The 26,905-nt window shown below is 37.1% G+C and overlaps 1 protein-coding gene across 4 annotated transcripts in view; it reads left to right on the top strand.

Moving 5' to 3' along the window:
* The window catches only part of ARID2 (AT-rich interaction domain 2), a 232,164-nt gene that overhangs the window by 18,044 nt on the left and 187,215 nt on the right, over positions 1-26,905 (top strand). Inside the window, exon 2 of one of the 4 annotated variants that reach the window (XM_064284354.1) lies at positions 13,799-13,945. The exons of the other annotated variants lie outside the window; for them this stretch is intronic. Coding sequence (XP_064140424.1) covers positions 13,902-13,945 — 44 coding nt within the window. The 5' untranslated portion in view covers positions 13,799-13,901. The remainder of the gene's footprint in view (positions 1-13,798; positions 13,946-26,905) is intronic. 4 annotated transcript variants of the gene reach the window in all.

Raw genomic sequence — 26,905 nt, 5'->3', positions numbered from 1 at the left:
ATTTACTGAAAGAGGGGAGCTAAATACCAAATTAAAAATTTTTGATTATCTTTTTTGAGGCATATACTTGAATGTGGAATGTTTCTGATGTTCTAGGAGTTTAAACATACAAGTAAAAATTAGCCACAATGCTAAATGGTAACCTGGAAGAAAATTACCTTTCCTGTCTCTTTACTATTTCATTCTTTGCCAGCTATTGCATCCTTTGTTATACAAAAACAAAGCAATGATTTAAATCATTACCTGATTTTAGTTTTGTTAAGACTAATACAAACCATGATTTAAATCATTCCTTGAATTTTGTATTCTCAAAGTGAGAGGTGATTGTTTTAGCTTAAAAGTCTTCTTGATAGGTTATCTACCCTGTGGAGAAGAAAAACAAAATCATACTTTAGTCACAATCAGAAATCTTAAATGCTTGTTTGATTGAATCCATTCAAATCCATCGCTACTGAATTAAATGCATTATGGTTTTACATTGTATATTTGATCCTCAGAGTTAGACATAATTTGGATGTTAAAAAATCTTGCTAGTTTTGAAGGTTGCCTTGCAGCATGCCTCTTTTTATGACCAAAACCAAACCATTTACCATGGAGTCCGTTCCAACTTACAGTGACCTATGCATGTCAGAGCAGAACTGTGCCTAGGGTTTTCGATGGCTGCGACTTCTCCAAAGTAGATTACCAGGCCTTTCTTTCAGGAAGCCTCTGGATGGTTCACACCACCAGCCTTTTAGTTAGTGGCCATATACTTCACCATTGCGCCGCTATCCTGCAAATTTAGATTTCTAAAGATAGGGGTGAGACGTATGCCGTTGGCTGCAATTGGATATGGTTACTAAATCTATTAATTCATTCCATCTTCATTCTTAGAGCTAGAAGGGATTTTAAGAAGGTGGTCCAGCTCCCTGCTTTCTGATAGGCTAGGTATTATATTACTGAAAAGGCAACTCAGGCCTGCATGAAGTTAATTGACTTGCCGAAGATCCCTGTCACTGAGTGACGGAAAGGAAAAGTAGAAGCCAATTCAGAGCTGCCTTTATTACACTAGCCATTCCATTCTGTTTTAAAAGGAATACGTTTAGAAGATTGCCAGAGAATTTTTAGCTACTTTAAAATGTTACCTTCACTTTTCAATTGAGATGATTCTACTGACATACACCATCTGTGAGGCGGGATAGGTGCTAATTGTTGGCCAGTAAGGTGAGGAATTTGCATGTGTCTTATTATTTGTACCCATAGCTTTATGTCTTTCCCCTTTTTATCCAAAGGATTGTGTTCATAAGACAAGTATGTACAATTGGAGAACCTGCAGCAAAACATATAATTACCACTGTGGGAAAATCACTTTTACTACAGATATTCTTTATTTTAAATACTTTGCTTTGAAAACTTTAAATTTACATATTTGATAAAGCTGACCACTAATTAGTTTTTTTTGTTTGTTTTTTAATAACCCAGAGATACTAATTAAAAGTTTTCAGTCTGGTACTTTATTTCTTAGATGGAGACCTCTACTGGAAGTATGATGCAATAGATGGATTTTGTTATACATTATAAAATATCAAGACAAAGAGACAGTAGGGAGATTAATGTAAAGAACAATGTATTTTAAGTACCCTAGAGTCTTTTTAAAAGACTCTTTCTTAAGATACTTTAAATAATAGTGTACTTTTGGTTTATGATATAATATTAAGTTTTTTTAAAGCATATGTCTTAGTTATTTAGTGCTACTATAACAGAAATACCACAAGTGGGTGGCTTTAACAAACAAATGTATTTTCTCACAGTTTAGGAGGCTGGAAGTCCAAATTCAGAGCACTGGCTCTAGGGGAAGGCTTTTCTCTGTCGGCTCTGGAGGAAGGTCCTTGTCACTTCAGCTTCTGCTTCCTTGGAGATCTCCATGTGTCTTAGCATCTGTCTTACCCCATCTCTGCTTGCTTCTCTCTTGCTTCTTTAATCTCTTTTATATTTTAAAAGAGATTGACTCAAGATACATCCTACACTAATCCTGCCCCATTAGTATAACAAAATCAACCCATTCCCAAATGGGATGATAACCACAGGCATAGTGGTTAGGAATTATAGCACATACTTTTGGAGGACACAATTCAATCCAAAACAGCAGAGTACCAAGGTTTTTTTTTTTTTCCAGCTAACTAGCATTTATTGAATTTGCCACATGCTAAACACTGTACTTAGTGGTTTAAAAAAAAAAAAACCCTCTGCCATTGAGTCGATTCCGACTCATAGCGACCCTATAGGACAGGGTAGAACTGCCCCATAGCGTTTCCAAGGAGCGCCTGGTGGTTTCGAAGCGCTGACCCCTTGGTTAGCAGCTATAGCACTTAACCACTATGCCGCCAGGGTTTCCATTAACTCATTTCTTCTTCACACCTCCCTATGACATGTTGTTGTTAGGTGCTGTTGTGTTGCTTCCAACTCACAGCAACCCTGTGTACAACAGAACAAAAGACTGCCCAGTCCTGCACCTTTCTAATGATCTTTGTTATGCTTGAACCCACTGGATATGGCATATATACTGTTATTATCCCCATGTTATAGATGAAAAAACAGATCAAAGATTTTTAAGAACCTTGCCCAAATAAGTTCAGGAGCTCGTATTTGAACCTGGGCCATCTGGCTGTAGAAAAGCCATGTTATACTGTCTTCAGAGCCCTAGTGCTGCAGTGGTTAAGAGCTCGGCTGCCAACCACAAGGTCTGCAGTTTAAATCTACCATCCGCTCCTTGGAAACCTGATGGGACAGTTCTACTCTGCCCTGTAGGGTCGTTAGAAGTCGGAATCGGCTTGACAGCAGTGGGTTTTTTTTGGTATACTGTCTTCGCCCAAGTGTACATGATTACAACTTTATTAAAAAGTATATGAAGACAAGGACTTGAAGGTAATAAACAAAACATGAAAGTGATTGGGTTAGTTTTGGGATTATAGGTTTTTATTTTAAAAATCCTTTTATGTTGTCTTTTTTTTCTGGTAATAAAATTTGTGTGCTATAGTACAGTTTATAGATTATTTCTTCAAATATTCATTTTATTGGATTTTCACAAGAACTCTACATGATAATTACTACCCTGTTTTTACAGATGAGGAAAAACCTTTGAGTACCAATGCTAGTAAGTAGTGGAGTCAGATTTAGAGTTTAGTTTTGCAAACTAATTCACTGCTCTTCTTTTTCTATTAAACAGTAAAGTCTTGAGGTCGAGGACTACTTTTTGCTCTTTAATGTTTATATACTTCTTGAAGCCCCAAATTCAACACCTGATATGTTGTAGTTGATCTGTGTCAGGGTCCTCTGCCACTGAGGTTTCTTATGAACTTCAGGTGGGCATGGGGAATCTAATTTGAGAGATGCTGATAGAATTGAAAAATAGTCTTAGAATTAGTATAGCATTTCACCAACCTGACTCTACACTTAACCTTTTCTTGTGTGGTTTTATGAAACAGGCACCAAGAGTCAGTTCTAGTTGTATAAACTTACATTACGAGTAACGTGGCATTTTATGTAATTTATATGGCATTTACAAAAAAAAAAATTTTTTTTTTTTTTAAGGTAAAATAGATACTGGTAACTCCTCATCTCTCTTTATATAATCTACGACCAAAAATAGAATCTTGCCTAGGGTAAGATTTGACCCAGACGAATGTGAAAAAAAATTTTTTTTTTTTTTTAATATCGGTTTTGTTTTAAACTGGTATGTAAAGATCCAAGATTCTTACAAGTAACTACTTTTCTTGAAAAAATGAATACTAGAAATGATTTGATAAATTGGTGAGGCATTTTGGGATTTAGGAAAATGTTCATTATTGTCTTTGGGATTTAGGAAAATGTTCATTATTGTCATAATGGCAAACATTTATTATTTGCCTGGCACTGTGCTCAAACTATATTATTCTAATCTTTGAAACCATCCTATAAGATTGATACCATCATCCTCGTTTTATAGATGAGGAAACTAAGATTTGGGGAGGCTAAATAACTTGCACAGCGTCACACAACTGTAAAGTTGTGGGGTTGGTATTGATTCAGGTCTTCTGCCTTCAGAGACCAAACTTTTAACCACTATGCACAGAATGCCCTTTATTCATTCTTTCATTCATTGAATAATCATTCATCACTGTTACGTGCTAGACACTGTTCTATGCACTGGAGAAACATTAGTGATAAAAGCAGAGAAAAATCTCTTCCCTTTGGAGTGAGGGAGAGGAGACCATTAGTAAACAAGTAAAACAGAGTGTATTAGATAGTCAGTGCATGGAGAAGAAGAAAGCCAAAAGAGATCGATTTGGAATGGAAGAAATGTTACGTGTTTATTTAGAGTGGACAGGAAAAGCCTTTCCAAGAGGGTGGCATTTGACTAACAATCTGAAGGAGAAGGAGCAAAGCAGGTGGTATAAGAATGAACAGCAAAAAAGCATGCCACGGTAAAGAGGCCAGTGAGGCTACAGTTACTGATGGAGGAGGAGAAAAGAAGGAGATTATTAGATCAGAGAGATGAAGAGAGCTCTGGTACCACATTTTCTAGGGCCTTTGTAAGTCTGAAGCCCTGGTGGTGTAGTGGGCAGCAGTTCGAATCTGCCAGGTGCTCCTTGGAAACTCTATGGGGCAGTTCTGCTCTGTCCTGTAGGGTCGCTATGAGTCGGAATCGACTTGACGGCAGTGGGTTTGGTTTTTTGTTTTTGTTTTTGTGAGGTCTTTGCCTTTTACAGAAGCTATCAGAGGATTTTGAGCAGCAGAGTGTCATTATTTGCTTCTCTGTGGATTTTTTGCTGTGTTTAGGTGACGGGTCAAAGGCAGATGCACGGAGGCTTGTTAAAGGTATAATAAAATAATCCAGGTGGAAGATAATGGTGCTTTGTACCAACCAGGTCCATGGGTCTTGAGGTGGTAAAAAGTAGTTTTACAGAAATACCTCAAATTTCAAATTTAAAACTCTTAAAGACTTTAATCAGCATATACCTACTTATTGAGAACCCATTATCGATTTTTATACTCTTGCAAATTTAAACTTTAATTTTGTTGATTATCACAGTGTAGTAATAATCTTATTGTAAACAATTTAAACAATACAAAGAAGGGAAAAATATTGAGTACTATTAATATCTTAGCATGTCGAAGAAAAGTTATTGAGCACTATTAACACCTTGGTGTGTTTTCCCTTACTCTTCATTATAGGGATTGAGCCTTAAAACGTATCTATGGTAAGCTGGCTCTTGATCGATCTCTTCTACTAAAATGTTAGCTCCTTTAGAACAGGAACTGTGCTCTTTTAGTACTGGGTGCCTAACACCCAGTGTCTGGTTTATAACAGATACTCATTGCTGTTTGTTTTGTTTGAATTAATTGTGTAAAGTACTATATGAGATACAGTGACTTATGGTTTAGTTAGGAAGGAAACACCCAGCAGGTCAAAAAAAGAAAAACAAACCCATTGTTGTCAAATCGATTCAGACTCAGAGCAGCCCTATAAGGCAGAGCAGAACTGCCCCACAGGGTTTCTAAGGAGCACCTGGTGGATTCAAACTGCATACCTTTTGGTTAGCCGCCCAACGCTTAACCACTGCGTCACCAGGGTTTCCGTAAAATATTAAGGCTGATTTTTCTTAAGCAAATATGCCAGAAATTAAACTACTGCTTTCAAAGCAATCACTTTGAGAGGAGGCCATGCGCTTGTATCAGTGATACTGTTGTGAAGAAGGCTTTATGGAACTTATTGTTAGAGTCACTTTGAACCATGCTAGAAAATTAGTTTCATTAAATTTGTTTGTTAAAAGTCCCCTACCCGCAATGGTCTCTAGCATAATAGTGAGATACAACATAGTAAGTCCAGAATTGGCTCTGGAGTCAGACTGCCTGGGTCCTAATCGCAGCTTCTCCACTTAGCCAGATTTTTTACCTTGGACAAGTTACCCTGTACCTCAGTTTCATTTATAAAAGAGGCATTAAAAAACCAAAACCCTTTGCTGTCGAGATGATTCCAACTCATGGCGACTCTATAGGACTGAGCAGAACTGCCCCATAGGGTTTCCAAGGAGCCCTTGGTGGATTCGAACTGCCAAAATTTTGGTTAGCAGCTGAGCTCTTAACCATTGTGCCACCAGTGCTCCAAAAGAGGAATAGTAGAGTGTACCTAATAGAGTTGTTATGAAGGGTAAATAAGTCAGCACATATCAAGTACCTAATACCGTGCTTGGCATCTAATATGTAGTTTATAAATGCTAATTCTTCTTATTTTCTGGCTGACCTTTAATTGATCTAAAATGTAGTCTACAACTTAAGTTTCTGCAACTTGACCTTATTTACCAAACTAAGCTCTCAGTGACTTGACATTTTTCATCTGGTAAAAAACAAAAATCTGTAATGCTCTGGCTATATCTGAAGTCATTTCTAGTTAAAAAAATTTATTTTTAACCAATACCATCATTGAAATAAATGTTTAATTTTAATAAGGTGATTACTTGGAAAAGGACTGTATTGATTTGAATGAATAAATTCTGACCTAGTTTTTAAAAAACAAAAATTTTATTATCTTACAGAACCATTATATACACCTGAAATGATAAGTAGTAATATCAGGAAAAAAATAAGGGCCAAGTGGCTCTCCATTGCTAAAGAAGAAAGTCCAGATTTCTTAGTAAGGCAAGCAAGATCCTTCGTTACTTTTCCATCCTCATCTCCTGCCATGCCGCCATACATTCTTTGGGGGCAGATTCATGTCTTTTATCTGTTTTAAGGCTTGGTGAATGGGCAGTCAGTAAGTGTTGGTAGAATTAATATACTCTGAGCTTCAACCATGCCGATCTATTTATAGTTCTTTAGAACATGCCAAGTTTTTCTTGCCTTTCTGCCTTTGCATGTGCTGTTTTCTCTGCCTGGAATTCCATTCCTTTCTTCTTCTCGCGACATACTCCTATCCATCTTTTGAAACTCAACAACAAATGTCACCTTCTCTAAAAAGCCTTATCTTTCCAAGGAGCTTTAAGCACTCCTTTAGACCCCAGTTTCGCCTTATTTATACCTGTATCATAGACTGTTGTAATGACTTTTTTTCAGGTCTGTCTCCTCTTACTGCACTGTGAACCCAGAGAGGTAGGGACTTGGGTTAATGTATCTTCGTAACCTCAGCATCTAACACAATGCTATTATTGCATGTTTTTTGTTTTTGTTGTTGTTGTTGTTGTTAGGTAGAGTCAATTCCAACTCATGTCCAACCAGTGTGTGCAGAGTAGAACTTCTCCATAGGGTTCTGTGCTTAAAAACATTTTAGAAACTTTGTTACAGAAGTTAAACATGGTTCTCTTCTGCAGCACTTCTTGAAACTTAATACACTTAGTGTGTGCCTTGTGACTGTCCACAGAATTTCCCAAACATATGGACAAACACAATCCCATCCTTTCCTACTCCTGGCCTCACCAGCCCCCAGCATAAATATATACTCACAGGGTTACTGTGAACAGTATAGGAAATACTGCTGTCAGAACACAAACTGTTGCTAGATAAAATGAACCTAACTGGGATAGTCTTGAAAATACTTACCTTTACTGAGAAACATGTGAAAATCCATTGCCCTCCCAGTTCTAGAATGGGTTGGAAACATGAGTGATCACAGGCAGCTTGACCAAGAGAGAGAAGCAAAAATTTTAATAGATTCGATTTAAGATGCAGTAACCCCCCCACCCAAAAAAAACCCAGCGCCCTTGAGTCGATTTTAGAAGAGTAAAAATAGCTAATTATTATTTATTATACTACTGCAGAGAGTAGGGACCTTATAAGGAGTCTTCTATAAAGTCTGAAGGTTCTTTTGAACCCTGATTAGTGAGATAGCAAATTAGTATGGCGAGTTATTAGAATTAGGGTTCACTACTTCATTACAAATTCTTCCTACTCTGGTCATGCGAACTCAATCTGAGAAAGCATTTCAGTTAGCCCTGTAAGTTGTTGCATTGTTTTTTATTCTTGAACCAGTGGAATAGCCAGGGTGGTTGCTTCAGTTACCCATTAGTAAGGATATACAATGAAAAATATATTTACTCTGCAGTATTTTTCTAATGTATTCTATGTGAGTATTCAAAGGTCACAGAGATGAATTGTCATTTACTAATTCCTTACAAAGAACTATATCTCCAGTGACAAAATGATTCTCCAAGGCAACACAAAATTTAGTTTCTTTGAAATCTAACTGGAAAGCTTACAGTGTCTCTCTACATAATACATATTCTTTTCCTGAGAAAAATAAGATAAATAATTGGGTGTATATTAGGGAATTATTAATATAGAAAACAAACATTGAGGACATTTCATTAAACCAGGATAGGTTTAACCTAGTGCTTTCTAAATTACTAGATAACTATTTGGTGTTCTAAAGTGTACTAGGATACTGGTTTCATTGCTCTTACAAAGATTAAAATAGCAGTGGCTTAAGCTTGACATGAGTTTGTTTTTCTCTTATATAGCAGGCCAAACATAAGTACTCCAGTAGCTCTCTGGGGTAGGGAACTCAGGCTCCTTCAGCCTTTTCTTTTCTATGGGTAGCTTCCATCTCATGGTCTTAATGTGGCTGCTTTAGCACCTGCCACCACATCCTCATTCCAGCCAGCAGGACAGAGTGAAAGAGAGGAGTTCATATTCTTTTAAGGGCACCATCTCAAAGTTGTACTTGCCTTTCCACTTACATTCCATTGGCCAGAACCTTGTCACACAAGGGAGCCTGGGAAATGTAGTCTTCCAGCTTTCATAAAACATTCGTAAAGACTGATCATGTAATAAGCCATAAAGGACACTTAAGTACATTCCCACAGAAATCATATACAGACAATATTCTGCTAAATCTTCTAATGTGATCAAAGAAGAGAGCATCATACACACATATATATATGAATATACAAGCGGTCCCTGGGTTACGAATGTCCACCCTATGGACAACTTGTACTTAAGAACGGATTACCAAAAAGCCTATTACAGGCAGATCCCATGTTAAGAACGAGATCCATTCCTAAATCTGTCTTTAAGTTGAATCCGTAGGTAAGTCAGAACAGCTACATACGGTTCTTAACGTCAGTTCGTCAAATGCTAAGTGCGTCTATATAGCACATAGCATATAGTTTACTGTTCTATCCATGTAAAACACTTAAGAAACACTGCCCAACTGCACAGTGTTTTCATGACTGTCATGAAAACAGATTTTTAATATAATAGGCTTTATGGCAGTCTATTCCTAAGTACAAGTTGTCTGCTCATAACCTGAGGACTGCCTGTATGTTAAAAATTTGAGTTAAATATGATGGTTCATAATAACAAATGCATGCACTATTTTGTGTCGCTCATGAAAACATTGTGCAGTTTGGACTTGTTTTGTGTTTTATATGCATAACCCGTTGCCGTCGTATCTGATTCCGACTCATAGCGACCCTATACGACAGAGTAGAACTGCCCCGTAGGGTTTCCAAGGAGCGGCTAGTGGATTTGAACTGCCCACCTTGTGGTTAGCAGCCAAGCTCTTAACCATTGAGCTACCAGAGCTCCTTTATATGCATAGAAAAGTAAAATATATACTGTATGCTAAGACAGACGTTTGATTAACTGATGCTAAGTAAGAACCCTATGTACCTTTTCCAGGTTACCTACAAATTCGACTTAAAGAAAGGGTTAGGAATGGATCTTGTTCGTAACCCAAGGACTGCCTGTACATATATATTATTTAAATATTTACAAGGTATACGATAATGTCGTTGTTCGGTGCCATCGAGTCGGTTCTGACTCATAGCGACCCTACGTACAACAGAATGAAACACTGCCTGGTCTTGTGCCATCCTCACAATTGTCATTATGCTTGAGCCCTTTGTTTCAGCCACTGTGTCAGTCCATTACATTGAGGGTCTTCCTCTTTTTCTTTGACCATGTCATTTACCAAGGATAGTGTCCTTCTACAGGGACTGATCCCTCCCGATAGTATGTCCAAAGTATGTGAGACAATGTCTAGCCATCCTCACTTTTGAGGAGCATTCTGGCTGTACTTGATCCGAGACAGATTTGTTTGTTCTTTTGGCAGTCCACGGCATATTCAGTATTCTTCACACCAATACCATAATTCAAAGGCATCAATTCCTTGGTCTTCCTTATTTATTGCCCAGCTTTCACATTCATGTGAGGTGATTGAAGACACTATGGGTTGAGTCAGGCACACCTTAGTCCTTAAAGTGACATCTTTGCTTATTAACACTTTAAAGAAATTTTTTGCAGCAGATTTGCCCAACGCAATGTGTTTGATTTCTTGACTGCTGCTTCCATGGGTGTTGATTGTGGATCCAAGTAACATGAAATTCTCTATAACATCAATCTTTGGTCTTTATCATGATGTTACTTATTGATCAAATTGTGAGGATTTTTGTTTTTTATGTGTTAAGGTGTAATCCATACTGAAGGCTATAGTCTGTGATCTTCATCAATAAGTGGTTCAAGTCTTCTTCACTTTCAGCAGGCAAGATTGTGTCATCTGCAATTTGCAGGTTATTAATTAGTCTTTCTCCTCTTCTGATGCCATATTCTTCTTCATATAGTCCAGCTTCTTGGATTACTTGCTCTGCATAGAAATTGAATAGGTATAGGGAAAGGATAGAACCCTGACACACACCTTTTCCTGATTTTAAACCATACTGTATCTCCTTGTTCTGTTCGAATGTGACTGCCTGTTGGTCTATGTACACGTTCCGCATAAGCACAGTTAAGTGTTCCAGAATTCTCATTCCTCATAATGTTATCCATAATTTGTTATGATCCACACAGTTGAATGGTTTTGCTTAGTCAATAAAACACAGGTATTCTGTGCTTTCAGTCAGGATCCATCTGACATCAACAGTGATAGCCCTCATTCCAAGTCCTCTTCTGAATCCGGCTTAAATTTCTGGCAGTTCCCTGTTGATGTGCTACAACCGCTTTTGAATGATCTTCAGCAAAATTTTACTTGTGTGTGATATTAGTGATATTGTTCAATAATTTCCTCTTTCTGTTGGATCACCTTTCTTTGGAATGGGCATATCTATTGATCTCTTACAGTTGGTTCGCCAGGTAGCTGTCTTCTAAGCTTCTTGGCATAGACGACTGGGCACTTCCAGTGGTGTGTTTATTGAAACATCTCAATTGGTATTCCATTGATTTCTGGAACTTTGTTTTTCGCCAGTGTTTTCAGTGCAGCTTGAATTTCTTCCTTCAGTAACATCGGTTATTGATCATATGCTACCTCCTGAAATGGTTGAACATCAACCAATTCTTTTTGGTACAGTGACTATGTATTCCTTCCATCATCTTTTGATGCTTCTGTGTTAATATTTTCCCCATAGAATCCTTCAATATTGCAACTTGAGGCTTGAATTTTCTCTTCAGTTCTTTCAATTTGAAAGATGCCAAGTGTGTTCTTTCCTTTTGGTTTTCTTACTCTAGGTCTTTGCACATTTCATTATAATACTTTGTTTTCTCTGGCTGCCCTTTGAAATATTCTGTTCAGCTCTTTTGCTTCATCATTTCTTTATTTCCTTTTAGCTACTCTACATTCAAGAGCAAGTTTCAGAGTCTCTTCTGACATCCATTTTGGTCTTCTCTATTTCTTTCCTGTCTTTTTAGTGACCTCTTACTTTCTTTGTGTATGATGTCCTTGATGTCATTCCACAGCTCGTCTGGTCTTGGGTCATTAGTGTCTAATGAGTCAAATCAATTCTTGAGATGCTTTCTAAATTCAGGTGGTATATACTTTGGCTCTCCTGGCCTTGTTCTAATTTTCTTCGGCTTCAACTTGAACTTGCGTATGAGCAATTGATGGTCTGTTCCACAGTCAGCTTCTGGCCTTGTTCTGACTGATGGTGTTAAGCTTTTCCATCATCTCTTCCCACAGATATAGTCGATTTGATTCCTGTGTATTCCATCTAGCTAGGTCTACATGTAGAGTTGCTGTTTATGTTGGTGAAAAAAGGTATTTGCAGTGAACAAATCATTGGTCTTGCAAAATTCTGTCATGTGATCTCTGGCATCGATTCTATCACCAAGGCCATATTTTCTAACCACCGATCCTTATTCGTTTCCCACTTTTGCGTTCCAGTCTCCAGTAATTATTAATACACCTTGATTGCATGTTCAATCAATTTCAGACTGCCGAAGTTAGAAAAAATCTTCAGTTTCTTCTTCTTTGGCCTTAGTGGTTGCTGTATAAATTAGAATAATAGTTGTATTAACTGGTCTTTCTTGTATGTGTATGGGTATTATGCTATCACTGATAGCATCGTACTTCAGGATAGATCTTGAATTTTTTTTTGATGATGAGTACGACGCCTTTGCTCGTCAATTTGTCATTCTCAGCATAATATACCATATGATTGTCTGTTTTAGAATGACTAATATGGGTCCAGTTCAGCTCAGTAATGCCTAAGATATTGTTGTTGATGCTCTGCATTCCATTTTTGATGACTTCTGATTTTCCTAGATTCATACTTTGTACATTCCACATTCCTGTTATTAATGAGTATTTGCAGCTGTGTCTTCTTATTTTGAGTTGTGCCACATCAGCAAATGAAGGTCCTGAAAGCTTGACTCCATCCATATCATTAAGGTTCACACTACTTTGAGGAGGCAGCTCTTCCACAGTCGTGTTTTGAGTGCCTTCCAACCTGAGGGACTCATCTTCCAGCACTATACCAGACAGTGTTCTGCTGCTATTCATAAGGTTTTCACTTGCTAATTCTTTTCAGGAGTAGACTGTCGGTCCTTATGAGCATATATATACACAGCAGTCTCTGTCATTCATTGTTATTAGATAAATTTTTGCAAATGCTGAAGTACCTTCTGAATTATCACCGAAAGAATAGATTGTGCTTGGTACAGCTTAAGTTGTTAAGTATATTGTATTCTAATTCTGTATAAGTGAATAACCTATGGTCTTAGGAATTCACAGTGTATTCTATTAAAGCATTTAGTTCCCCCAGGATATCGTGTTTAGTTAATGTATGCATGTATGGGAATATAATGAAAGAGTATGATATGATATACAGATCCTTGGTTTATAGATTGTTTATAAAAAATAAAAGTAACACAAAGTAAAATCAGGTTATTTACACTTTTTAGTAGTTTATTAAAATGAATATTTTAAATGCAGTTGTTTTCCATGGAAGGAAAAATGATTACTTGATGATTCATTGGTATACCTAAATTGTAAAATGGTCTCAGAGATTTTAGGTCTTACTTCATGATTAAATTACTTCAGTTTTGAGATCGTGAAGATAATTGGTGCATACATGTTATTGAGATGGAGGAAGTATCTGTTCATATATGTACATGAATTTTCATAGACCTCACAATATCTTTGTATGTAGACACATAAAAATGCTGGTGCTCTTTTAGACCTTTCCTGGACTTAGTCTTACTACTAGAGTTCTTCAACTCTATCCATTCTGTTATTCCATCCATTTTCACACTCTTTATTTCATTGATTACATTTATTTATTTATTTTAAGATTACATTTATTTTTATACACAGCATCTTGTTTGTTCTTAACTGCTTATTCCTACTTTCTATTTCCAATTATTCTCTCACACTTTTTTTTGAATAATTTTTATTGTGCTTTAAGTGAAAGCTTACAAATCAAGTCAGTCTCTCACATATAAACTTGTATACACCTTACTACATACTCCCACTTACTCTCCCCCAGTGAGTCAGCCTGCTCCCTCCTTCCAGTCTCTCCTTTCGTGACCGTTTTGCCAGTTTCTAACCCCCTTTACCCTCTCATCTCCCCTCCAGACAGGAGATGCCAACATAGTCTCAAGTGTCCACCGGATGCAAGCAGCTCACTCCTCATATCAGCATCTCTCTCCAAGCCATTGTCCAGTCCAGTCCATGTCTGATGAGTTGGCTTCGGGAATGGTTCCTGTCCTGGGCCAACAGAAGGTTTGGGGACCATGACTGCTGGGATTCTTCTAATCTTAGTCAGACCATTAAGTCAGGTCTTTTTATGAGAATTTGGGGTCTGCATCTCAGTGTTCTCCTGCTCCCTCAGGGGTTCTCTGTTGTGTTCCCTGTCAGGGCAGTCATCGGTTGTGGCCGGGCACCATCTAGTTCTTCTGGTCTCAGGATGATGTAGTCTCTAGCTCATGTAGCCCTTTCTGTCTCTTGGGCTCATAATTACCTTGTGAGCTTGGTGTTCCTCATTCTCCTCTGATCCAGGTGGGTTGAGACTCATTGATGCATCTTAGATGGCCGCTTGCTAGCGTTTAAGACCTCAGACGCCACACTTCCAAGTGGCATGCAGAATGTTTTCTTAATAGAATTTATTTTGCCAATTGACTTAGATGTCCCCTGAAGCAATAGTCCCCAAACCCCCGCCCCTGCTCTGCTGACCTTCGAACCATTCAGTTTATTTAGGAAACTTCTTTGCTTTTGGTCCAGTCCAGTTGTGCTGACCTTCCCTGTATTGAGTGTTGTCCTTCTCTTTACCTAAAGTCATTCTTATCTACTGTCTAATTAGTAAATAACCCTCTCCCATCCTCCCTCCCTTCCCCCTCTTGTAACCACAAAAGAATGTGTTCTTCTCAGTTTAAACTATTTCTCAAGATCTTATAATAGCGGTCTTATACAATATTTGTCCTTTTGCATCTAATTTCAGTCAGCATAATGCCTTCTAGGTTCCTCCATGTTATGAAATGTTTCACAGATTCATCCCTGTTCTTTATCGATGTGTAGTATTCCATTGTCTCATGCTTTTTTTTTTTTAAGGCTATTTATTATGACTGTAAAAAAAAATTTTTTTTTTTCTGTTGGAGCTTTTGCAATTAGGTTATTTGTTTGTACCCACATATGTTGCCACCCCCCCCCATATTAATGTTTCTGAAATGTAGTATTTTTTTTCTCTATTTGTTACTCTTTTATAATCCTGAAATACTGGTGGGTTTGGAAGGTGAGAGATGGGCATACACTGAGCTCATCCATTCTTGCTGGTTTCCCTACACGTGACTCCCGTATTATTACTGTCAACTCTCTCCAGAGACTGCTAATTGCAACAGTAGGGTACCTGCCTTTCTTTTGATGGTTCAGTCCTGATATCCGACCGCCACTGCTGCTTTCTTACCCTAAGGCAAATGGCAGCATAGGCAATAATCTACTTAAGAAAATTCAGCCTAATTAAAGGGCAGACAACTAGAATTCTCAGGCCCAGTTTATTCTTCACATCAATCTGGCCTTGGTATGCCCTGTTCCATCCCTAACCAGACCCAAGCGTTGTTGAACGGGGTTCTGAGATATAGCAGTTTGGTAGCATGTTACTGGCATATCTAGAGTAAAATTCATAGGAAGGAATCAACAGCTAGCAGATGGCACTGGTCTTTTACCTTGTTGGGAAGCAAAACCCATATCTTAATTTGTAGGTAGTGTATATAAATGATAGATACTATCTGCAAAAGTAAGATGTGGGTTGATGTTGGCAGTTCGAATCCATCAGCCGCTCCTTGGAAACCCTATGGAGCGGTCCTACTCTGTTCTGTAGGGTCACTGTGAATCGGAATTGACTCGATGGCAATGGGCTTGGTTTGTTTTTTGATCTATAAATGATGATACGTTTCATGCAAGTTATCAGAACATTATCAGAAACTGGCAAAACGGTCACGGAAGGAGAGACTGGAAGGAGGGAGCAGGCTGACTCATTAGGGGGAGAGTAAGTGGGAGTATGTAGTAAGGTGTGTACAAGTTTATATGTGAGAGACTGACTTGATTTGTAAGCTTTCACTTAAAGCACACTAAAAATTATTCAAAAAAAAAGCGTGAGAGAATAATTGGAAATAGAAAGTAGGAATAAGCAGTTAAGAACAAACAAGATGCTGTCTATAAAAATAAAGGTAATCTTAAATAAATGTAATCAATGAAATAAAAAGTGCGAAAATGGATGGAATAACATTTATCTGATAAATTTACATTTATCAGAACATTTCATGCAAATTATCAAAACATTTTCGTATTAGTTTTACGAAATGTTAAGAAGGCAACGAGTGTATCTTAACAATTTATATGTCTTTCATCATGCATAAAACTCTGCTGTTCTGGTCACAATATATTTTGAAACCATTTTATGATGTAAATATAATCGACTTTTAAAGCATTGTGATCTGTAATGTTGTTGCCATTGTTATTGTTAGTAGCTGTCGAGTTGGCTTCGACTCATGGTGACCCTGTGTAGAACAGAACGAAATGTTCATTGGTATTCTTGCATCCATTGTTGTGGCCATTGAATATTTTGAGTTCTTCCAGCAATATGTTGGGCAATTTTTTTTTATCGTACTTTAGATGAAGGTTTACAGAACAAACTAGCTTCTCATTAAACGGTTAGTACACATACTGTTTTATGACATTGGTTACCAACCCCACAACATGTCAACACTCTCCCTTCTAGACCTCGGGTTCCCTGTTAGCAGCTTTCCTGTCCCCTCCTTCATTCTAGCCCTTGCCCCTGGGCTAATGTGCACTTTTAGTCTCATTTTGTTTTATGGGCCTGTGTTGAACCATATTTTATTGTGATCCATAGGATTTTCATTGGCTGATTTTTGGGAGTAGATTGCCAGGCCTTTCTTCCTAAGAAACCCTGGTGGCATAGTGGTTAAAGTGCTATGGCTGCTAACCAAGAGGTTGGCAGTTTGAATCCACCAGGCGCTCCTTGGAAACTACAGGGGCAGTTCTGCTCTGTCCTACAGGGTCGCTGTGAGTCGGAATCTACTCAATGGCAGTGGGTTTGGTTTTTTTTTTAGTTTTCTTCCTAGTCCATCTTAGCCTGAAAGTTCCACTGAAACTGGTCTGCTTATGTGTGACCCTTCTATTATTTGAAATACTGATGACACAGCTTCCAGCATCGTTGCAACACACGAGCTACCACAATACGACAAACGGACAGATGGGTGGTGGTGATGTATAATAAAAACAAAAAAACTAAACCTGGTGCTATCAGGTTGATTCTGACCCATGCAACCCTTTTATAGAGTTTTCAGGAAGCAAGTCGTAAGGCCTTTCTTCCTGAGGACCCTCCGGGTGGGTTTGAACCATCCACCGTTTGGTTACAGTTGAGGGGTTAACTGTCTGCCCCACTTAGGTACTCCTGCGATCATCATCTTTTTATTGCTGACTTGCTGTGGCCTTGGCACCGCCCTAAATTTTTTTTGTGTGTAATAATGGGGAAAGGGCAGAATGATTTGTTTTAATTCTTCAATGAAAATTTTAACTTAGTAGGCTTATGAGAATTATGTTTATAGTTTTTGACACCTTAACAAAAATAGTACTCAGATAGTTTAGCAACAGTAAGTTTCATTAATCATAAAACATTTTGCCTGTACAGAAAGGGGCAGGAACTGGTTGAATGGACATGGGAAATCCTGGGTGGAGAGGAGGAGTGAGTGTGCTGTCACGTTAGAGAGCAACTAGGGTCATGTAGCGATGTATGTATAAATTTTTGTATGAGAAACTAACTTGAGCTGTAAATTTTCACTTAAAGCACAATTAAAAAAAAAAAAAACATTTTGCCTGTAGAAGAGGGAATAATTGAAGGAGGAAACTTAGAGATTGTTATGAAGACTGAGGTCTAGATAATTTGTCACTTTTACATAGTTCATTGTTTTTTCTTTGTGGAGGTATATTTTGGGGGTGATTATGCAGAACTGTTTAGTTTTCAAAGTAGTATTTATAGAAAGTTACAAATAGAAAGGCTCACTGAAAAGCTGTTTATTGTGTACTTGTGTGTTTTGCACTCATGTGAAAATAGAAGATAAGGGAGAAATCATTCTGGCATCATAATTTACACACAGTAAAATTCACACTTTTCAGTGTAGAGTTCTGCGAGTTTTGAAAAAATGCAAATAGTTGTGTAGCCTGCACCGCAGTAAAGATGCAGAACAGTTCCATCACCCCCACCCCCACCCCAAAATTCCCTTGTGCCCTTGTAGGCAATATATCACTCCATCCTCTACCCCTGGTGACCACTAATCTCTTTTATGCCCTATAGTTTTGCCTTTTCTAGAATGTCATGTAACTGGAATAACAGCATATGTAGCCTTTTCAGACAGGTTTCTTTCATTTAGCACAATACATTTGAGATTCATACATGTTGTTTTTATCAGTAGTTTGTTCCTTTTTATTGCCAAGTCATATTCTGTTATATGGATATACTACACAGGGTCATAGTGTATGTGTGGGCCCTAAACACTGATAATCTGTAGTGCCCCTTTCTCTGCTTACTTATGCATTCGAATGGGATATGTGAGTTATATGTATACACGTATGCATGTGTGTATGTCTGTCTTAGCTATCCATGATGTAATTTATCTTTAAATGCGACTATAATATTAGCTGTTGAATGTAATAGTGGCGTATACCATTTTAGTGAAATGAAATGAACTGGATTATAAAATTTTTAATGCATACAGGGTACTAAGCTTTTTACTATATACCACATTTCTTAAAAAAAATTTTTTTCCCACATGTTCCTCAACAGAGAAAATGAGTCAGTGAACATAGTCATTTCAACAGTCAATGTAAAATTCTGTTCATCTCCCACAATGAAGAATTTACTTTCACCAATTTTGCTTTAAATGGCTCATACGTCAGTTTTAATGCTTGTTTCAAATAAATGCTATAATTATAAGGGAACAAATGACAAGCTATCATAAAAGAAAATTTAATGATCAGAAAACAAATATTACAACAAATTACCACATTTTATTTTTAGATAATCTTTCATATCTAACATGTTATAATTAAAAAATTTGCTATCTATTCTTTGCTCTTACAAATTCTTCAGTGATTTCATCATGGTTTAGCTGTTGAATGGTATCTTTTGCCGAACAATATCTACTTCCATACAGTAATGAGGATAAGGAATCGAGTCTTCTTTGAATTATTGTATGCTGAGGGGTTTTTAAGTCATTTTAGGGACTAACATGAGCATCCTTTTGTGCAGTTTGTGATGGTTTAAGTTAGGAATATGTGTAAAGCAATTTCAACATTGGGAAATATGCATTGTATTTTATCGTCTGTTATGGAATCATACATGTCTGCATGAGTAAAATTTGTCTTTCCTGAATCTGTAAACTTAGTGCTCATGTAAGAATGAAATTGTCATACTTCTCCGTAAAGTTTTGTGTTTTAAGTCATGGGGATAAGCCTGCACTAATTTCTTGGATGTTTTCATAGGTTCTTCATCAGGTATGTCTATATTGTTTAAGAAAGAAAATCTATTTGAAAGAGTTTCATACACTTTTGCCCTCCTTTTCATGCAAGATTCAAGTATGTCAGTGATGGTGTAGTATGTGGTTATGCTAAATTGATTTCTGGCACTCAGTAGTTCTGGAGCAATTCTGTCATTTACTTGTTTTTTTCTAATGCTTCTTTGCCGGTGACCTGCTTAATGATCAGTATTTGTTTCGTTGTGTTTTCAAAATCTTCTCTTAAATTATGTAAATACTCTATTAATGACTGGTAGAGATCTGTGTGTGTGTCTTTAAATTTACTTTTGAATTTTGGAGGGCTGACTCATCAGATCAAAATGCTGCACTATATTATTCCACATAACCAATGTAAATACATACTCTAGGGGTTGCATTTTGTGGGTGATATTTTCAGCTTTTCTTTTTGTATCTGGTCTTCAGCAATATTTTCTAAGGGATCTAGAATCTGAGCATACATTTCCAAGATTGCACTTGTTACAGCATGCGCTTTCCAGTGTGTATTAGAAAGTGATTTTAATACTCAGTCATTGCTTAAATACGTTTTAAGAGCTGCCTGTTGGTGAGTAGAAAACCCAAACCAAAGCCAGCGCCGTCGAGTCAATTCCGACTCACAGTGACCCTATAGGACGGAGTAGAACTGCCCATAGAGTTTCCAGGGACCGCCTGGTGGATTCAAACTGCTGACCTTTTGGTTAGCAGCCATATCACTTAACCACTACACCACCAGGGTTTCCTTGGTGAGTAGAGACAACTAAAAATGTGTAGAGTAACTGAACAGTAGAAAAAAAAAAAATCAACAGCTTCCAGACAACAATCCACTGTGCTGTGCCCTACCAAGATTAAGTGAATGCATAGTATACGGTATGAAAATGGCATATTTGTGATGTTCTAAAATTTTCTGTTGCATTCCTTTATAACACCCTGACATATTGACAACATTGTCACAGGACTGGCCTCTGCACTTAGAAAAATAAATATTGCAAACTTCTTATATATAGTGAAGTACTTGATTCGCAGTTTCTTCATCAGTATGATTTTTTAAGCTAGTAAATGTTATAAATTGCTTGCCAGGTTTTCCATCTGTTGGAGATACGTATCTTAAAGCAATGCTTAGTTGGTCTATATGAGAAAGATCAGCAGTGGAATCTACAGGCAAAATGAAATATTGAGTTATACTTATTTCACTGAAAATAGTTGATTGAACTTTGTCACTTACTAAGTTTATTAATTCTTCACACGTTATTTTAGACATGCACGATGGGTTGCTCTTTCCTGTGTTACCGTATTTTGAGATGTGCCCTGCTGAAAATGGATCACACTGAGCAACAAGTTCAAGTAAACCTAAAAGGTGTTCATTTTGTGAGGACCCAAACACTTTGTTTCTTCCTTGATAGTTCACTTTCAGCGAAGTTAACAGCAACAGCGCATTGCAGAACGGCGTTCCGATACTGATGTTCTTCATTAATTTGTTTTTCCAGTTCATGAGTTAAGCCAAAACCATGTCTTCAGTTAAAGTATGACAACATACAGCATCTGTGACTTGAACTGTTTCTGTGTTTGTTTATCGTATTCAAGTTTCACCAATTCGCTAAATCCATCTGTAGCAAGCTGAGAAATAAATGATTTAGGACTAATAGTTTGCCAACAAAACAATATACAGAGCCAGCTGTTGGAGAATACAGTAGCCACTTCCTCTTATAATTTTCACCGTTAGCTTTGCACCCTCGAAATATATTCTGGCTACAGAAATTTATTTAACATCCAGAAATTTTCAACATGTATTTTCAAATGGTCCACAGTGATGTTGACAGTCAGTTTGGCCCTCTTTTGATTCAGTAATTTACATCATTAGAAGAAAAATTATTCCACAAAGCAGGATCTGTATTTCTGGTACTTATAATATCTGCAGATGTGACAATTTCAGATTTAAAATAGTTTCACTTTCTACACCATTATTAATTTTTTTACTGCAGTAAGGAATGAATGCAGAATTCGGAACACATTCTGTTAATTCATATTGCTATTAATAATTTCAGACTAGCGGTACTAGTACAACGGCTTGCACCCATTAAACTTGAACATTCAGTGGAAGAAGTCTTTTGATTCATTACGTTTTAAAAAGGAAATTAATTTTGCAGTTGTCTTTTAGGGATTCACCAATCTTTTTTTTTTATCTTCTGTGAGCTTTTGTTTTTGTGTTCCACTTAGTTGTTGGCATTTCCGTTTTACCTGGATGTAAAATTATGTCACTTTAAATTTAATTCTACCATAGGACATAAATTTGAGTAAATACAAATAAATAAAATTTATAAATAAAACTTACATTTGAAGTTGGGTGCTAACACAGAAATTTGTATTTGAAAATTGGTAAGTAAAAAAAAATTGATTTGGAACATATGGTTTCATTCTTCAGGTCTGAGATAGTCAAAAGAAATAGCACTTACAAGGCAATCGGAGATAATTTCATTCGTTTGTCATATCATGTCTGTTGGTGGGCCCTTCGCAGATCTCCGCGAGGGTTTTTTGTCTTGAAGTAATACTTAAAAACATACACTCTCAGTTTCAGTCCTTTGATACTACGCCTTCACAGATCTTTGGACTACTGCTGCTGACCAACTGGAGGTGAAACCAATTGCAAAGAGCAAGATACAGATACAAGGGCATGCTCAATCTTAAGATGTGTTTTGGTTCACTTTCATAGGACAGGACCAGATACATCATGAGTCATGTGATTATGGAGAGACAATTAAATGTGAGGTTGTACCTGATTGGTCCAAAATGAAAAGGAAGATATAATTGTTATTGTGTACAAAATTTATAAAATATACATTTTATTTCTTTTTAGAATTGTTCAACTCCCATACATGGAGATACCTATATAATTGATGTAACAATAGCACCACTCCTCGACAAGAAAGTTTTTTTTGAGAGTCATAACAATATCAATCAGTTTCTTAAAAGAAAGTCAGTCTGAAGAGAAATGGAAAAGAAAATAACATTTGCGTAGTTTTTATTATCTAACTATTTCCTTAAGGAATCATTCAGTTTCCTTACATGAACATACATAAATATTCTGATACAATATAAATGTGATGTGCTGATAAATGCCCTTTGTTGCTTTCTTGGAAGGTGAATTTAGGAAACACACTCATTGTTGCTAAACAAAAATGTATTTTGCACAATAAGTAAGTATTGAATTTTGCATCCCCTTAACGTGCCTAATATCTCATTTATTAGCATATGTAGAGTAACATCAAGCACTGTGTCTGTGCAACAGACAGTAAACATAAAATAAAATAAAAAACAAAGCTCACTTGATACATAAATTAAAACTTTTCATATGAGATAAATATTAATATTTCCAGTACTTTCTGGACATTTGCCATGTTAATATTAAATTATTAGCCCTGGTGGTATTATATATGCACCCACATGTATGCTAAACATATTTTAAAGTTACTTATAAATATTATTGCTAACAAAACTTAAGACATAACTCTGTGTGAAAATGCTATACAGTTAAAAAGTAACTTGATTGAATTCATTGCAATGGTTGACTTATTTGAGTTCCCCTGCTCTTGCGGGTCATCTGGGACTGGAGTTGCCATTGGTTGTTTCCCAGTATGTGTGCAAGAGTATACTCTTGTGTTTATATCATGGTAAAGAGCTTTGCTGGCCCTCGCGCCTGGAGTTGCTGAATCAGCAGACATGGATGTACAAGACTGTTCCTTCAAAATGGCTCAGAGGCCTGTTATCTATTAATATATTCTGTTTTTGCCCAGTAACGGCTCATGTTGGATCCAGTTGAATATTGGATGAATGTAGCAAGAGTTAGACTTGTGACAGCGCACCCTCACTTCTTGTGTATTAGAAATAGTATTCTCCCAAGAGATCTACCAAGATAAGGAGTTTCGGTTACATGGGAGGGGACCATAGGAGACAGATGTCAACGAAGGTGTTGAAGTGGTAGGGGCCTTAAAGCTTAAACAGCTTTGCTCATGGCCACCCTTGTAACCCTGTGTGAACTTTATTTCCAGCTGGCACATTCTCGCTCGCTGGAGCTGGTATCAGTTTCATTTAGTGTCCTGCTAGTTTCCTTCCACTGCAGCTCTCGCTTTTCCTTGAGTCCTGTATGCTTGGCATCTCTGAGTCTTTGGGCAGTGGGTGCCCCTGTTTTGTTGATGCCCTAGGCTTATGCTTACCTTGTTTATTGGATAATCCATCCCTGATAATGGAAACCCTGGTGGGGTAGTGGTTAACTGCTACGGCTGCTAACCAAAGGGTCAGGAGTTCGAATCCACCAGGCACTCCTAGGAAACTCTGTGGGGCAGTTCTCTGTCCTGTAGGGTCACTATGATTCGGAATTGACTCAGTGGCACTGGGTTTGGTTTGTTTTCTTTTTATCCATGATAATACAGATTGTTTATTATTCCCAAGTTAAGGAAAATAATACTGTAAAGATTCATGTATAAGTTTTTGTGTGAAGAGAAATTTTCACTTCACTTGGGTAGATAATGAGGATCGAAATTCCTAGATCATACTGTGATTATATAACTCTAAACGAAGCTGGTCAGATGTTTTCCATAGTAGGTGTGCCATTTTGTATTCCCATCAGCAACGGATGGTTGTACCTGTTACCCCTCATCATTGCTAGCACTTGGTATTGTCAGTTGGTTTTTTTTGTCTTGCATTTCCCTGGTGGTGCAATGGTTAAGTACCCAGCCGCTAACCAAAAGCTCAGCGGTTTGAACCCACCAGTTGCTTGCCAGGAGAAGAGACTTGATGATCTGCTCCCATAAAGATTACAGCCTAGGAAACCCAATGGGACAGCTCTGCTCTGTCCTTTAGGGTCACTATGAGTCAGAAACAACTCCACGGCATACAGAAACAATGACTAATGATGTTGAACATTTTTTAATATGATTATTTGCTACCTGTGTATCTGCTCTGGTGAAGTGTTTGTTCATATCTGCTCGTTTCCTTATTGGGTTGATTGTTTTCTTATTATTGAATTTTGTGAGGTCTTTAAATATTGTGAATATAAATCCTTCATCAAATACATGATTTGCAAATATTTTCTCACAAACAATAGCTTGTCTTTTCATTCTCTTTACAGTGTGCTTTTTAAAACAGCTTTATTGAGATGTAATCAACATGTAATAAACTGAACATGTATAAAAAGTACAATTTCATCAGTTTTGACATATATATTATCCATTAACTTTTTGATAGACGTTTGAGTTACTTTTACAAATACTTTTTACTATTACAAATAAAGCCACTATGAACATTTATTTGGATACAAATCTTTCTATGGACTTACACTTTCATCTCTTGGGTAAGTACTAGGAGTGAAATGGCTGGATAATATGGTTGGTATATGTTTAAGTTTTTCAGAAACTGCGAACTCTTTTCCAAGGTGGCTGTAGCATTTTACATTCTTATCAGCAATGTATGAGAATTCTAGTTGATCCACATTATCACCAATGCTTGGTATGATCAGTCTTTTTAATTTTAGCCTTTCTGGTAGATGTGTAATGGTACGTCATTATGGTTAGAATTTGCTTTTCCCTAATAACTAGTGATATTGAGTACCTTATCATGTATTTTTAATTTGTATATCTTCTTGGGTGAAACGTCCATTCAGATCTTTTGTGCACTTTTTGATTGTTTGTTTTCCTAATATTAAAATTTGAGAGTTCTTTATCTATTCTGAATATTAATCCTTTATCAGATACGTAATTTGCTAAATGCTTTCTTCCAGTCTCTGGCATGTCTTTTCATGCTCTTGAGAAGTTTTTAATTTTGATAAAGTTTAATTACTGATTTTTTCCTTAATGTATCATACTTCTGGTGTTGTATATAAGAAATTTTTGCCTAACCTAAGGCCACAGATGTTTCCTTCTAAACATATCTTTTAATGCTATCAGTTTCCATCTCATGCCTTAGTGACGTCTCAGAGATTTTGATAATGTATTTTATTTTCATTCCATTAAAAATAGTTTTTATTTCCTTTTTGATTTTTTCTTTGTCCCATGGGTTATTCAGAAGTGTGTTATTTAGTTTCCAAATATTTGGAGATTTTCCAGATATCTTTTGGTTATTGATTTCCAGTTTCATTCCATTGTGGTCAGAGAACATAGTTTGTATGCCTTGAATCCTTTTAAATATATGACTTAAGTTTATTACCCAGAATGTGGTCTGCCTTGGTGATTGTTTTGTGTGTACTTGAGAAGAGAGTGTGTTGTGCTATTGTTGGTGGAATATTCGATAAATGTCCATCAGGTCTAAGGGTTGGTATCCAAAAAAAATACCCATCGCCTTGGAGTCGGTTCCTACTCATAGTGACCCTGTGGGACAGAGTGGAGCTGCTGCCCCATAGTGTTTCGAGGGAGCAGCTGGTAGATTCAAACTGCTGACCTTTTGGTTAGCAGCTGAGCTCTTAACCATTGTGCCACCAGGGTGTTGTCTAAGTCTATGTATCCTTCGTGATTTTCTGTCTGCTTGCTCTGTCAGTTATTGGGATAAAAAAAAAAAAAAAGCCCCCAAACCAAATCCATTGCCGTCGAGTTGATTCCAACTCATAGCAACCCTATAGGACAGAGTAGAACTGCCCTGTAGGGTTTCCAGGGAGCAACTGGTAGATAGAACTGCCGACCTTTTGGTTAACAGCCATAATAACTCTTAACCACTGTGCCACCAGAGCTTCGTTTTCGGAAAGGGGTATTGAAATCTGGCTATAGATTTGGCAGTTTCTGCTTGCAGATTTTGCTTCACGTATTCTGAAGCTTTCTTAATAGGTGCACAAGTATTTGCAATTATTACGTCCTCTTGGTGAATTGACATCTTTATGGTTATATGGCTAAGGTGATTTTGCCCTCATCCTGTGAGCAGTGACTCTTTAAGGCTGTGGGCAGATGATAATTTCTTTCAGAGTTAGATTCAACTGAAATACTTCCATGCCAGCAGTCCTCAGGGCAAAGCTGCTTACCAGAATATCTAGCTCAGGAAAAGTTTGGGTGTCTCCAATCTCAGAGAGAAAACTTAGAACAGCTGTATTGAGATCACTGACCTTCATGCCAGACCCAGTCTACCAAAATGCCTGTTTTCTGCTTTCTTTTTTTGTTTTTTTCTATTTCTACTTTCATGGTGACTTTTGTCTCAGAGGGCCTCATTGCTCTTTTTTGCTGTTGGGTTTTGGTCGGGACACCCTCATTCCACCCAGTAGAATCGAATCATTGAATCCAGGTGAAAAGGGGGTTTTAATTTTACAAGCTCCACTTTCAGAAGCTCATGAACTTCTTATGCAAATATATTCATTCCTCTGAACGTTAATAGTTTTATGGAAAGGAGAAAGGTATCATAAAGCTCTGACATATTGAAACTCTGCATATAAGGTACAAGAGATTAAGTCATATTGGTTCAGTTGTCACATGAGCTTAGTTGTTTGATGCAGCCGTGATTCAAACTTAAGTATATCTGACCTAAAAGTATACCGTTTATTCTACTACCGGACTGGTGCAAATAAAACCTAGCTTAAATATATTAAGGAACTTAATCTTTTCATTTTTTAAGTTATTTGGGGCTCTTTTTTTTTTTTTCTCTCTTCATAGCTGATGTTTATCTCAGTAATTCTTAGCAAGTAAACTTT

Source organism: Loxodonta africana, chromosome 4 (assembly GCF_030014295.1).
Source record: "Loxodonta africana isolate mLoxAfr1 chromosome 4, mLoxAfr1.hap2, whole genome shotgun sequence".
Taxonomy (NCBI): Eukaryota; Metazoa; Chordata; class Mammalia; order Proboscidea; family Elephantidae; genus Loxodonta; species Loxodonta africana.
Note: the sequence above shows the minus strand (reverse complement) of the source record. Positions and strands in the feature narration are given on the sequence as shown.